A 15,657-nucleotide genomic window follows, 5' to 3' on the forward strand; every position below is an offset into this window, starting at 1 on the left:
TTTGTTTTAGAACAACTGCAACCTCAAGATTTGAAGAAATTTTGTGATGAAACTTGTAAACCTTTTAGGCAAAGTATTTCCTTTCACTTAAGAAGGTTCCTCTATTTTGATAAAATCTATTTTGGAGAATGATCTGGTATGGCCAGTAATTACATTAACAATTATGATATTAGGCTATGCATAATCTGGATAATAAATGAAATAACGTATAAAGCATTTATTAGCTTTCACTTTTCATTCATCCACTCCAACGTTCCTTGACCATTGCATTGAGTTTGAATTACTGGTATGAAAGACTCAACGATTTTGTTCCCAGAGACGATCCTCGCCTTTTAGGGGAGACTGGTTCATAGACAGTCAGGGGAGAGGCTGTGATGAAGAAATCCGGGAATTGTGGAAACACAGAGGAAGGACATTTAACCCCACGGGGGTGGGAGTCAGGGAAAGAGGGTGAGGGAGAGAGAAGACTTGCCAAATAGACATGAGCCTAAGGAACTATTGAAAGTTAGCAGAGGGAAGAACCGAAAATGCATTCCAAAGAGAAAGACAACCCTTAGGAGGACGTGGAGGAATGAAATGGAGTGAGTGGCTGGTCTAGAAAACTGCAGAAAGAGGATGGTTTGTGGAGAATCTTATGCCAAGCTAAGGAAAAATTATCTTCCACAGTAAGCAGTCAGGATCTATCAAAGGAGTACATGTAAAGAAGGAGCGTGGTAGCTTTTTTATTTTAGGCAGAAGACTTGGAGCCAAAATACCCTAAACTTGACCACTATCCTAAAGAATGCTCATTATCTTGGGCCTTTGACAAACACATTGGCTCACATTAATTTATAAGTGACCTATAACTTATGCCCATTTCTTGTCCAGCTCCTAAAACGGGTGAGAGCCATTGTGAAGGCAAATCCCCTGTGAAATCCATACCTAGGATGACGGGAAGGCATGAGTGATTTAACTGTCTCCTCTCTTCTCCGAGTATGAGCCCTTCAGTATGAGCTCTTCCATTCATTCATCTGAGGGATTTGGGGGATACCGTATACTATCAAAGTTTCTCATCTAAGTTAATTAGTCTCCCCATTGTGTTGAGATGACTTCAGTATATAAGCAATTATATTATTTTCTTTAGATTGTTGTTGGTTTTCTTCTTTGCTTGCTTACTTGTGTCTTTCCATTTATACAAAAAAATAGTCCATGCACCCTCTTTGATCATTTTGATCCTTGAAGACTCCTTAGGATCTATGCCTGGGTAGATGAAAGGGGGATCTCTTATTAAGAAAGCCTCCTTTGCCTCCTACCTCATCCCTGTGTTATTGTTGTAAAATGTAGAACTTGTGTCTTGGAGACCATTTCCATTTTCACATCTCTTGGTCTCTGATACTATTTGATAATACTCAGCATCTTAATGAAGATGTCTGAAATGTAATCTTATTTCCACTTATAGATGGAGAAAGTGAGGTACGGGAAGGTGAAATGTCATGTCCAAGATTAACCAATAAATCAGGATAAGTCAGTAGCTTGAATCCAAGTTTTCTGATTCAAGGATAAGAACTCTTCACTATAACTCTAACCTCGGTCTTTGCTTATTCTTTAAGGTTAACTTGTATCATTTCCTTTAGATGTGGCTTTCCAAACATTCCAATGGATGTCACAGTCTCTGCCTATCTCAGATTGTGGCCTTCAGATATGCCTCAGGAATGCAGGCATGCCATTTCATTCATATTATTTCATCTTGATGCTCCAGACAGATGAAAATTGATAATTAAGTCAATGAGGGGTTGCATCAGCTGTGTGTGTCCACTTAGAGAGTCCATCTGCCTTCGGCTCTTCAGCTGAGCTCATTTCTTCCAAAAACAGGAAAAGAGTCTCTGGCATATGAACACCCAAGTGGGAAAGACAAGGTTAATGCCACCCCACACGCATCAAGTTTCCTAGCGTGGTAGAGCAAATTTCTAAATGTGTCTCCACCTATAAGGGGATTGTTCTGAAATGAGGAACTTAATTCCTCAAGCTAGGGGAAGATGGAGCAAGATGGAAAGATCAGACTGCTCAATGTAGGCCCACTGTAAGCCAGCTCCTATGGGTAGATTATTCTCCTTCAGTCTTAAGACACATTTCCAAAAGGTACAGTCTAAACTATGTTTGCACAGGAAGGTGTAAATCAGCAATGCCAAAGTGTAGTCATTCATTCATTCAGCAAATATCTGTTGAAAGTCTGTTAGGTTTTCCAGACATTTTTATATGTACATGTGTGCAGTCTTCACAGTACTTCTCCCAGTGGAATATATTATTATGAATGCCACCTAGCTACTATATGGAAGGCAAGGTGATTAGTTGACCTTGGTACTGACTTCCCGTTCTTGACAGAAACCTGCTCAGCTCTGAGCATAAAGTATTCAAGGAGCACCAAGTAAAATGACGTAATGAAAACAAGAAGACCAGTTTTGTTTTATTGTGTGGTTGTTGCTGTCTTTGTTTTTCCGGGCCACACATTTGTATTCCATTCCTTACCCTGTTCTCTTCAGTGCTTGGGGCAGAGGGAGTAAAAATGGAGAGAGAATTCTCCAGAGAAGGACTGGCAGATGGAGCTGAAGGGCCCTCGGGACACTAGTAGCAAGAGAAACTGAACAGCAGAGTCCAAGGATGTTATTTTTTTTTTTAAAAGTGATATGGAATAGCTTTGTCAGCAGAATATTGAAGAAACCAGCCACCCCCATCTCTCTCCCCTCTGTCCTTCTCTTTTTAATGCTACCTCTTTTTTCACTTTTGATTCTTTCTCTGTCTACCTCTCCATCCATCATTCATCTGCACATCTACCTACCTATGCACCTGTACCTCCCGTCGTTCTCAGGTTCTGCCAGTTCCAAGCAGACAGATTTATTGTAGCATTCAAAATCATGAGGAAGAAATCAGCTTTCGTGATAATTGACCTCTGGTACCACTTTTGGCCACTGAGAGGTCTCTGCTAAGGAAAGGACTTAAGTCATATGAAAGAACAGATTTTACATGATTTTATTACAATCTCTCCCTATTTGTCCTTTATTACAGAGAGGACAAAAGTGGTTCCAAGAATCAGGCACCCCCAGATCTTATCCTTACATAGGTTATATTTCCAACACCATAGGGACTGTGTGTAGGGAAGGTCTCTCTCTGAGGTGTGAAAAAACAGACTCCAACTTTTAGCTCTGGTAGCAGCTCCCTCTAGTCAAGAAGCAGAGCTGTAATTCCTGTAGCTCTCAGTTTTCCATTAGATAAAATAGGCAAGAGGGCTGTCGTTGTGCATATTGTCTCACATAATCACTACAATAACATAAATGAACATTATCATCTCATTATTATTATCATTGATAAGGAAAGGGATGTTCACAGAGAGATGAGGTTATTTTAAGTGCTACGCGACTTATGTGTGACAGAGGTAGCATTTGAACGTCAAAAACCTTTGCTCTTTGCAGTCCCCTTTATTGGATTTTAGAGAGAAAAGTCTGGATTTATGGCTGATCATTCTTGGATTGGCCCTAAATTTTGTTGTATCTGAGCTGGCCACAGTCACCAAGAGGTCGGGGTTACTGAGAAGTGCTGCGCCTGTGTTCTTTCCATGTTTGTACTGCCAGGCACGCTACTGGACACTAGAGTCCTCATCTGGCTCAGACCCAGGCTAAAATAATTGTATTATAATGAATTGATTTATTCTGGCTCTTTTGATGGTATTTCACTATGTAAACTGTTTGCAGAAATAAACAAGGGATTTTGGAGCTTGGAAGGGGCTCAACATTCTGCTGCCTCTGAATTCAGTGACTTCTTTTTCGGATAGTCAGCAGCATAGAAATTCAAGTCTTATTTCTCCTTGACCCCAGCTCTTCCTAGTTGGGAGAATGTTGTTTGAATATATTTCAAGAGAGTACTGATTTCACAAGTTGATTTAATTCACTCACTTAGGAACAAATCAACCCCTTAGAAGAAGAGTATTATTTTTTCTCTTGATGATTATTTAGAATGAACAAAACACATTTATGTTCATTTCCTGTGTGAGTTCTATGGTTACCCTGGCTGGGACTATCATGTCTACATTATACATGGGGAGCCAGAGACCCAGAAGCAAAGCTGGTTAGGCAGAGCTTCATAGCAAATGGAAGGAACAGAAATCAAACCTGGGTTTCTAGCCTTTAATTCAGTGCCCTTTCCAGAGCTCCACTCGGTTATTTTGGAGTCAATGGGGGAAGGATGACTCAGATCAAGCAATATTTTTTGGATGACCTTACATTTTGATTTGCCTGGGATATACGGCTTTTTCAGGATCTGTGCCAGTCACTTGAAGATGGTCTTTAATAGCACGGCCATCACGGTCAATGTATGGCAACCCTACGGTACTGGGTAGAGACCCCCATTTAGAATCCTTTGGAGGAGCTGGTAGCATGTAAAACTAATGGCAGCATGTTGAGGTCGAGATCTTTACAAAATAACCCCCACCCAGGAAGGGGTGTTTTTCTTTGCTGACATTAGAATTATTAAAAGGTGCCTGGGTGATCGCTTTCAGATGCTCACAGCCAGGCTTTTCATTGTAATAGTCTATATTCAAATGCCAGGAAGCATGCATAGTCCGTACCTGCTCAGAAGGCATCCTGCTGCTAGCTCTGTGCTTCTGTGATCCTTGTCCTTGCAGCTAAGTGAGAAGTATTGTAGCCAGTGGCCACTTTAAACCATGCCAAGCCGACACCTTGCTGTGGTTAGAATTGCACAGGAGCTTGAGAATTCTCTTGGTCTTTAACTGAACCTCCAAAGGTATCTGACAAGTCCTTAGAGGCATTAGACAGAAAGGGCTCTTGGTTTCCAGTATTCTAACCCCCTCTCCCTTGATGACTGAGTCCAGAGCAAGAAAGAGACTCATCTAACATAACAGAGCAATTTAGTTTCAGTACTGGGATGGAAGCCAGTTCATTCTTTATGCAAAACTGAAATCCTCTTTGGAGTTAAATAAATGCCAATTTGCAACTATGAAGTCCTGTGGTATCAGATGATGCACCCAGAACTTGGAAAGTGAATGCCTGACTCGGAGTCCTAGGTCTGGCATTAGTGCACACTGTGACCCTCGGGCAAGTTATTAAAGCCCCACAGGAGCTCCGTTTCCTCATCAGAAAGACTGAAAGAGTCATAAAATATGACACCTTCCCCATGAGGTGGTTGTGAGGTTTACTTGGGGGTAATTAAGGCGGAAGTGTGAACTTTTTGGTGTGCATATGACAAAACATGAAATCTGCTTTCTTAATATACTTTAGTGTAGAGTAAAATAAATGTTTGTTGTCTGCCCAACGTGGTGCTGGATCGTTTTCAACTTGCTTCACGGAAGCTCCCTATTCATGAACAGCTCCTCCCTTCCCCTCTCTCCAGACCATGGCGATACCCATTCTTCGTTCTGCTTCTATGAGATTTGCTGCTTCAGACCCCTCATAGAAGTGGAAGCATGCAGTGTGTGCTTCTGTGACTGACTCATTTCATGTACAACAATGTTCGCCACATTGTTGTATATAACAGAATTTCCTTTTTTTCCCCCTTAAGGCTGGAGAATATTCTGTTGTGACTCAGGGTGATGGGCTTGCCATGACATGGTTTTGGTGGTCTAATCTCCTAACTGCTGATGGTAACTGAGGACAAAGAATGAATATTTATCTATTCTTTCCCCTTCTATGTCCATCTCCTGCAGATGAACCCAGCCGGTGCTATTTCCATGATGGGGACGGTGTATGTGAAGAGTTTGAACAAAAGACTAGCATTAAAGACTGTGGCGTCTACACACCTCAGGGGTTCCTGGATCAGTGGGCATCCAATGCTTCAGTGTCTCATCAGGACCAACAGTGCCCAGGCTGGGTTGTCATCGGACAGCCAGCAGCATCCCAGGTAAGATCCCAACCACGTGTGCCACTTCTTGCAGATGCTCTGAATCTCTGCTCTGAGTGGCGCTCAAGGTGGGTCATTTCAAATGCAGTGTCCTTGGTCTGGCCCCTTGGGCATATTTTTAGCCAAATGTAATGTCCCTAGCTTTTGAGTACCATTTGTAAAGGACTAGAAATGCAATGGCCAAGGGAGGAAATATCAACACAATAGGGATAATGACTGTCCTTCCATGTCCCTACTATAATTCATAATTGGATATACCATGGAAATTCAGTGAAGGTAAGAACAAATTCATTTTGAGGAGTCTATCTGTTTAGTGGAGAGTGCCAAATTGTATTCCTCCTGAATCAGTGATTACTCTACAGTAAATTGGCTGTGTTGCTTTGGGCTAGTCTCTCCATCTCTCTGGACCCTATTTTTTCCCATCTTTAAAATAGAGAGCTTTATGATCTCCAAGGACCTTCCCAATCCTAAGAAGCTCACACTCGTTCTTCAGTCCCATAATGCACCATTTATGTACCATGGTTCCCCCCCAGGGGACTGGCAGCTTAGTTGAAGGAGCAAGAGTTTTGGGGCCACCAGAGCTTGTGTGATTCTAGGGATGGCTGTGCTGTCCCCAGAGCTCCCTTTCCAATTATCCTGCTGAGCAAGCACCTGCCTTCTTTCGAGACTTCCTTTTCCCTGAGACACAAGTCAGTGCTTCTGACTGCCCAGCCCAATGGCTATTTGTGAGCCGGGGTGCCTCTGGCTCTCACAGATGAACCATGAACCCCGGTGTACTTCTCAAATTTTGCTTCCTTGACTCTGGTTCAGTGGGGTAGGACTGTCTTCTTTCTAGATAAAGAGAATTACAACCTGCTGGGTGCCACAGAAGAATTACTAGTACAAGATAAGACCACCTCATTTATTAGTTTCCACGTTTACTTGAGCGTTTTTTTGTTTTTTTTTTTTTTTGTCTTATGAAAGCTTATGTTGACATTATTAGATTCTTTTATTTATTCATCTGCATTTATTTCTGGGTGTCTTATGGAGAGTGGTGAGAATAGGAATCTGGTGTTCCCTAATGCCTCTCGTGTATATCGCCAGCCTGGTAAATGAACAGAGGCCAGAGTTCCCCTCTCCACCTCTCCACTTGGTGAGCTCCCTTCAGTGGTCACACCCATTCACTTGTCCACCTGGCTGCCCCATTAGGCTCTCAGTTCTTTGAGAGTAGATGCAAGTTTCATTCATCTTTGTCCTTTTACCTTCAACATGGGATCTGGATATGCCTAGATGATCAGGAAATGTCTATTACTACATGCAAACAAACAATTCTGAAAGAAGATGCTGGGTGTCACCTCTCCATCACACAGAATGTACGGGAATCCCAAATTCGATACCAGCATCCAGTTCCCAGAGATGTTTAAAAAAAAAATCTCTCAAACAAGAGAATCATCAACACACTCAGAACCTCATCTGAACAGGGTCAAGGTAGCAGCTGTGTTTAAAAACCACCCAAGGTTATTGCCACTAATGTGAGCAAAGGAGAGAATTTTCCAGTCTTAGCATTTGAAAAGAGGCTTCATGGGGGCAATTATTCCAATCTTGTATGGAGAGGGCTGTCAGGAATTATGGGTGATTATCTCTTCCTAAACAAAAATCCAATTTAAAAAAAATCATTATAAATACTAGCTCTTCGATCTACAAAGAGGAGATGAGGAAACAAAATCATCCTATTGAATTATTCATTGTAACCAATTTTATTTTAATGAAATCGACTAGGTTCCATTACTCTGGGCTTGGACATAATCTTTGTTACAAGGAGACTTCAGCTGTAACTAAATTTGCCATAATGAGATCAGCTCACTGGAGAATACAGGGTCAGGGAGGGGATCTGCGCGCAGGCTGGGTGCAGGGCCAGGCCGAGGGCGGCCTGGAGGGTGTAGAACAAAAGTCTCCCACGTTCCTCATATGAAGGCTAGTGCCTAGAATCATTCCCACCTCCCCCCGCCATCATGCACACAGGTGCATGTGCTAACATGTGTGCACACGCATGTTCACACATAGACAACCAGAGCCTGCTTAATTCAGGTTAAAGGCTATTCCTGACATGGAAACAGCTCCCTCTGACAGCAGAGAGGCAGGAGACTGTGCCCTTCATTACCTTGTGCAGTGATTAGTGGAGACTGGTACCTCATTTTCACCCTGTCAGGGCCTCCAGTGAAGACATTGATGGTGTGAGGGAGGGGCAGGGAGGCTCTTGGAAGTTGCTCTTAAGATGGAAAAGTACACCATGTGCCTCTGCCTCTTCTGATACTCTCCTCTCTCTTTCTCTCTAACACACACACACACACACACTCACACACACACAAATTCATACATGAATAGACCCCCATAGGAGCTAGAGTCCAGAGAGTGACTAGAGCAGATAGAGGAAGCTAGGGGGAAGGAGCTGGTAGTTACTGAGGCCACCAACCCCTGTGCTGGACACTCATTCCATTCTGCAAGGTGAGAATTCGTGTCTACCTTGGAGAACCTGAGTAGCCCAGTGGTCTCCCCAGGGAGTCCCACAGCCTGACGTGGAGAATCTAGAGTTAGAAGGAGCTTGTGGAAGACACAGCAGGAGCTCAGGAACGTGAGGGCACATCTGAAAGTTGAAAGTAACTGGATTCCTAGGAAAGCAGCCGTGCGAGGAGGACAGATCTCAATGCTGGTATCACTGTGAGGCCCCCCCCCGAGGGGCTGGAATCGCGGCTGTACCCACTCCAGGACACAGTGACCTGTTCTATGGGCCCCTGGGCACTCCTTTCCCTGGGGAAAGATGAAATGACCAAAGCTGTCCCCTTCTTCTTTATACTCCATTGTGTCCAACTCTCTATCTTTCTCTGATGCTGTAAAAATAATAAACACAGATGTTTATCAGAGGTATGAGGCTACCTCTTCCTAGGACCTAGGAAGGGAACCAAAGACTGTAAGACCCAGGCTCTGACCTTACCACTGTGCAAGACACAGGGGTGAGAACTCTGTCCAGAGGTACAGCCTTATAAGAATAAGTCTGCCGGCTCTCGTGACCCTTGTAAGCACACAACACTCCTTGTGTTACATGGCTTAGAATACTAATGAAGACGTCAGTTTTGATTTTGTGTGAACCTGCCACTTCTAATGATTTCCAGTTGCTCTTGTCCAATCTCTTCAAACAAGATTCCCAAATTTGGTTAGAGTAAAGCTGAGTCCAAACATCGAGTCTCGTGTCCAAACGTTATCAGAAGTATCAAAACTTTCTGGTTGTGCAAATTGGGCTGAACATCCTATAATAAGAGACATTCTTTGGATATTTTGGCCACGTACCTTCCCAGCCCAGCTGGAATCAAGAAGTTCCTGAGACGGAACAAAAATGGAAATGAACTGAAAGAATCAAGTTATCTCTCTTCTGGGAAGCTGATACATGGGTTAGTTTAAGTGCTTGCAGAGATCTTGTCTTGTTCTTATTTTGTCTCCACCTGTCACATTTCTCTAATGCTTTGCACCAAAGGCTGCCAAAGTGCACTATAGATATTGTTTCCTTCTGCTGTCGCCCCTGACCTTTCTACCAAACTCTACTTCCTCCTCTCCAAACAGGCACCTTTCTCCTTTGCAGTGATGGAAGGAAGACATGGAAATTCTGAGACTGTCTGGGATTTACTCTCCTAGGGAGTACAAGGCTCAGTCAACCAACCAATTTATTTGGTTCATCCTTTGAAGGCAAGACTTAGACTAACCATTTCCAGGGCAGTAGTGTGAGGGCTAGACTAAAGAAAATGTGTCTATGGTGTTACTATGAATTCTATATTATAGAAAATTCCTGCATTAGAAGGCAGATGAGACCCAGGGACCTTTTCTTTCTTTGTAATTGATTTTCTGACTTTATATCCCATTAACCCAATAGTGAGCAAACTATACTTTTGCTGCCTTACTTTGAGTTGCTATTATCTATTCCTTGTTGTGTCCACAATAATTTGTGCCTCCACTGAAATGCAAACCATAGATATCTTGTGGTATAGCGATTTATATACTAATTCATTTACTCATTTGATCATATAGAAATATATTTGAGTCTTGCCTCAAGGAATGTCAGGGAGAGAGCATGGGCAGCAATGAGGTGAGGTAGAAGTCCTGCAAGTCTGGCTTTGCTCTTATAACTTTGGTCCCTTCTTGGGAACATACAGTAAGTTACTCCTCTGGAATCTCAGTATCCTGCTCTGGTAAATGGGAAGGGTAACATGTGCCTGTAGGAGATTAAGGTGAAAATATCTGCCTGGTGGAGATGAAGGATGCAGAGAAAAATACCCAGTGCTGGATTTTAGCACCTACTGAGTAATATAGATATTAATTCCCTGTCTCATTCATGCTAGGTTCTCCTATACACGTTCACCCACAAGCTGGTCAAGAGTGACCCACATAGTAGAGAGGCTCAGCCAACACTTTTGCTGAGGTTAAACAGCATCACCAAACATTTGTTGCATACTCAAAATTGTAGCAGGCACTTGGAGAAACATCAAGAAAGTCCTGGTCCTTTTGCTGTCTTCAAAGAGCTTACTATTTCAATAGAGGGGTGCATCCAACTACAAAGAGCAGCCAAAGACCCAAGGGGGTGAGACCCAGAGGGAGTTTTCCTGGGAAAGAAACACTGCTATGATGCTACCAGCTTACTCAGCCAGCAAGGATGGGAGTCAGTATTTTGCCCACTTTCAGAAGGTATCAGACTAATTATTATATTTTTAAAAGCATTTACTAAGTTTCTCTGAAGTTTCCACCAAATTCCTTGAATCTAAAGCTACTATAGAAATAGGAGTCAGTGTTGTCACATTACAGATTAGGAAACTAAGGCTCAGAGAGCACAGTGCCTTGCTTTGGGGCTTACTCTTGGAAGGGCCAGAATCAGGAAGCAGGATGTAGGCCACTGTGTCCCAGAGAGGATCCCAGGTACAGGACAAGGCAGTTGAAGCCTGCATTGTAGCCGATGCATGAGAATAGATGGAAGAGCTGATGTCTTTTGTGTCTTTTCCTGTGTGGCGTGCCATTCAGAATTACAAAGGAGGTGGGAGCACCCCATCTCTAACACCCCCAACACTACCCCGCTCTTTCTGCTCTGCTGTCAAGATCCCCAGTCTTCAGCACATGTTCCTTCAGGCTGAGCATCATTCTCTCCAGAGGGTCTTCTAAAACACGTACAATGTATGGAAACATAGAAGAGACAGAAGTGTTTTGAGCTCCAACCCCTGCATATAAAAAAGATTTCTTAGATTTTTATAATGGATGCCTAATTATTGTTGGAATATGGGAGAAAAAAAAAACACAAACAGGATAATTGTAGATTGGATAAGAAACATTGCTCAATTTATGGTTTTTTCACAAGCCACACATCACACACAGGAAATCCTGAAATGCCAGTGAGAGAGTTCACAAGATGTCTGCATCCCTTCTTGGCCATTGCCTCCGAGCCAGGAGAACAGGGCCCCTTCACCAGTGTCTTCTTCATTCTGGTCTCCAGAGCGAGGGGTGGGATACCCACTGCGTCCTCAGGACACCTGGGAGAGAGGTCTTTTCACATGCACGTGCGATGAGGCGTAGGAAGGTCTGGGACAGGGGAGCCCACTGCAGGGCTGGGGGTGTTTCCATGGAAGTGACTGCAGAGCTGGCACTGAGGAGAGGCTGGTGGACAGGACAGGGAGTGGATCAGAAGAGGACATTAAAGAGAGAAGAATGGACATATCAAAACAAACAAACTAACAAAACAAGCCAGTAAGAAATAAAGTGAAAGACAAGAGAGATGAGCCATGAGAGGTGCTCAGCGGCATCCTATGGATGCTTGGAATTTACACTTCATCCGGAGGGCTATGGAGAGCTTTTGGGGGGTTCTAAGACAGAGACATGATAATAGATTCATGGAAAGAAGAGCAGTGACATCGATGGCGACCTCTCTTATGTAAGACCCTATTCTTGTGGTTTAAGTACAAAGTTTCCCATTTATTTCATAGCAGCCCTCCTGAGAGTCTTACTCCTCGCTCAGGATGAGTCTCAGAGAAAAGAATTACTTCACCTGTGACACTCTCTCTTCTAAGAACTTCCTTTTCTCATACCTGGCTACTGGAAGAACATTAAAACTACCTGGAAATTTTGCATTGGCAAGCAATTCCCCCATGCTACTTAGATAACGTGTTTGCAAAGAGAAGGGAGAAAACTTGAACTCAACCCCCAAGGCTGAGGTCAGTGTTCTTAGGGCTGTCTGTCCTTCCCGGCCTGCCCCACCCACCTTCCTCCTCCACCAAAGTGTTCAACTCTTCTCGCAGGTGAAATGGGACAGCCTCTCCCAATGGCAGTGGAAGGAGGAATGACAAAGGGGACGGTCTGAGATGCAGGAGCAGATTCCAAGCAGTTTTCCCAGATCCCCAAGGGATCTGCTTTCTCCTAGCGGTTTCTGAGTAAATTGGGGGAGCACATGTGTGAGTCATGTAAGGAAACAGAACAGCAAGTACCATGGTTTGTTACAGCCTGTCCCATTGATGTGGGGCACCCAAAAGTTTCTCCAGAGACAGAGCCCCCTGAATTGGTTGCTGTAACCACCCTCAGACTTACAGAAACTCTGGACCGGGAGGGACTTTAAATCTCCTGAATCTTACAGGGTTCCAGAAAAGGGATCTACCCACCTTTCCTCCTGTCTCTCTCTTCTCTTCACCCTTCATTCATTTCCTCTTCCAATAGTCAGTCAAGCTGATAGAAACCCAGACACTGTGATTGGCTGCGAGATTCAATCTGAAAATATTTTAGGTAATGGGATTCTCAAAGAAACACAAATGAGACCTGGAATCAGATCAGCCCATTCCTAACTCTAGTATGCTCCATCTACTCCCCATGTGATGTTGGAATAGTCATGTCCCTTTGTTCCCACCCAATCTCTGATCTATTATTAGAAATAATGACATCCATGTAACAGGTGTTTGCCAAGATCCAGAAATGTGGTTATCCTCCTGGTAGCAATGAACAGATTTTTATAGAAACACTTTTATTTTCCTGTGAAGTTTTGGTAACTGAGGGAAAAAAATCCGATTAGAAGTAACGTGGATTTTTTTTTTTAAAGAGTGGACTTTTGGGCACAGAAATGTAAGCAGAGAGAGACTTAAAAGAGCTTCTTGGTCTCACTTCTCTTGGTTGAACTTTTGACAGCTTCTCGGTTATGAAATGATTGTGGTATTCCAATTCCAAATCAATAGAACCTTAGTGTGAAGGCATTCTGGCCAAAGCGTCGTGTTCAGCAATGGCTTTACACTGAGATGAATAGTGCAACCTCTGCCCTCAAACAGGATGCATTCTTCCCTGCAAAAATGGGGACACTAAAATGGGTTCTTCTGCTAAGACAAGACAGATGTTGGCAAAGTGATGTGTTGCGTGGAGATAACCTTAGAGGGGTGCACTTTGAGGGGGAAGGCTGAGGCTGATGAGCCTGATGAGGCTGAGCCTGATGTGCATGAAAATCGTTTTTATTCTCAGCTGGGCACTTGGGGAAAATTAAACGACAGTAGTGTGGCCACATTGTTCTATAATGTGTGTAAGCTTTAGAGCCAGAAAGACTCATGTTGAATAGAGTTCTTCATCAGCTGTATGATGCCTGGCAAATGACTTCACTTTTCTAAGACTCGGTTTCCCTCATCTGTACAATGGGCCTGCTGTCACAGGCCTAAGGATCCAGTGAGTTAATGTCTATCAAGTGTGCAGAGCAAGCCTGCCTCTCACTGGGCTCCCAGTTCACAATCCTACTGAAGGGTGTTATCCCTATTGAGTCTGAGGGAGGAACAAGGATTGGAAAGAGAGGAAAGCAATGGAGAGGTGGGCCCAGCATATGCAGGCATTGACTAAACATGTTCTGATTGATAAGAGAACGTGCCGCGGAGCAGTGAAGGCCTGGTTTACAGAGTGAGCCTCCATTTCTCCCCTCCCAGTGGACCCTTGACTTGAAGCCCGAGAGTAAGCTGGGCTTTGTGGCTTAGGGCTGCGTCCACTGGTCGTGTCCTTGGCTCTCTGCCAACCCCTCCATGGCCCCTCTAGGGAGATCCCTCAGGGTTGACTTTCATCTGGAGCCTGACCCTTCTCTCCATGTCTGTGTTCTCCCGTCCCCTCTTCACCATCTCAACCTCAAGACCTCCCTCCATCCAGGATTGCTCAGTCTCCCTCAGACTCTTTTCCATGCTGGTCTTTAATTTGCCTCTTTCTTTCCTTTTTCCTTTTTTATTTTATTTTATTGTTCTGTTTTGAGCGGGGTCACCGGCATGTAGCCAGTATGGCCTTCGCTGTGTAATTTAGTTTCATGTTCTGTACCCAAGAAACATGTGAAAAATGTAAACAGCATTCACTCTCTGGGGTTGTGATGCACTTTGGAAGCAAGAGCCAGTGGAGCTTGTTGCGCCAGTTGCTTCAACAGTATTGAACTTGGTTCCCTAACCACATGCTCTAGTCTGAAAGTAAACTTTCTCCAGCCAGCCCCAGAGGTGGGGGGTTCAAGGCGAGCAGGGGTTTGACTGGGCACAGGAGATTTGCTTTGGTTTGTGTGTGTGCCCATTTGCTTGTGTGCATCTTCCAAACCCCCTACCCCACTCTCTGTCCTTCCCTATTCCTTTAAAAAACAACCTGGGTGTGTGACCTGTAGAACCCCATCATAATGGCCTCTACCTCCTCTTCTACCCAGCTATTAGTTTCTTAAAACTTGCTTAATTCTTCAGCCAGACCCAAACGCCAGGAGGTCCTGGATCCATTGCATGTTCATTTTCCAGATAGAAAATGGACTGAGAGGAGCTCCTGCTGAGAGGCACACATCTGTGTGACAGTGGTCCAACCAAGACTTCCCTGGGCCCCTGCCTACCCTGGGACCTTTCCCCAAATGTATCCATGTGCAGAGATGGTGAAAGGGACACTTGGCTGACATCTGCAGTTCTCTCCCTCCTGGGAGAAATGCCTCTGGGAAGGCCTAGGCGTGGAAGAGATCTGATTGCTGGCAGGTACGGCTTTCAGAAAACAATGCTTCCAGAGTGATTTCTCCATCTGCAGGGCACCCTCCTGACAGTAAGGGCCGCGGGCGACTCAGGGAGATTAACTGATGTGCATCAGGGTGCTGTGGTCTGAACTGGTGTTCCAGAGAAGGGAGAATTGGGTCGTAGTCAAGAGCCCAGGCGCAGCTGGGTGTGGAGGCTCACAGCTATAATCCCAGCAACTCAGGAGGTTGAGGCAGGAGGAACACAAGTTGGAGGCCAGCCTCAGCAACTGAGTGAAGCTCTCAGCCTTGAGATTTTTGTCTCAAAAAATAAATAAATGAAGAAATATCTCCATGGATGTAACTAAGTGGTAGAATGCCTCTGGATTCAGTGGTTCCTATTACTAGGGAAAGAGAAAAAAAGCCCAGGCTTCAGACCAACTCTCCAATAGAACCTTCTGTGATGAAAGAGGTGTTCTCCCCTGCACAGTCCTATGCTGTAGTCTGTAGCCACCTATGGTATTGGACCTTGGAATGTGGCTCATGAAACTGAAGAGCTAAATTTTAAACTTTTATTCATTTCAATTTAAATAACCACATGGAGACCGTGGCCACCTAATTGAAGAGAGCAGGTGTAGAGAACATCGTATCCCAATACTCTCAGAGACAGTGAGATCTTGGGCAAACTATTTAGACTCTCGAGGCCTTAGTCTTCACATCTGCAAAACAGGAGAATAAAGTGAGATTGGGTGGATTCCCAATCTGAGCACACCTAATGCACCCGAATTCCTTCA

At 44.1% G+C, this 15,657-nt stretch overlaps 1 protein-coding gene across 1 annotated transcript in view; it reads left to right on the forward strand.

Annotated features, from left to right (window-relative positions):
• Pappa (pappalysin 1) overlaps positions 1–15,657 on the forward strand; it is a 226,936-nt gene that overhangs the window by 132,056 nt on the left and 79,223 nt on the right. Inside the window, exon 10 of the mRNA XM_027949427.3 lies at positions 5,693–5,886. Coding sequence (XP_027805228.2) covers positions 5,693–5,886 — 194 coding nt within the window. The remainder of the gene's footprint in view (positions 1–5,692; positions 5,887–15,657) is intronic.

This window comes from Marmota flaviventris, chromosome 13, assembly GCF_047511675.1.
Source record: "Marmota flaviventris isolate mMarFla1 chromosome 13, mMarFla1.hap1, whole genome shotgun sequence".
Classification (NCBI taxonomy): domain Eukaryota; kingdom Metazoa; phylum Chordata; class Mammalia; order Rodentia; family Sciuridae; genus Marmota; species Marmota flaviventris.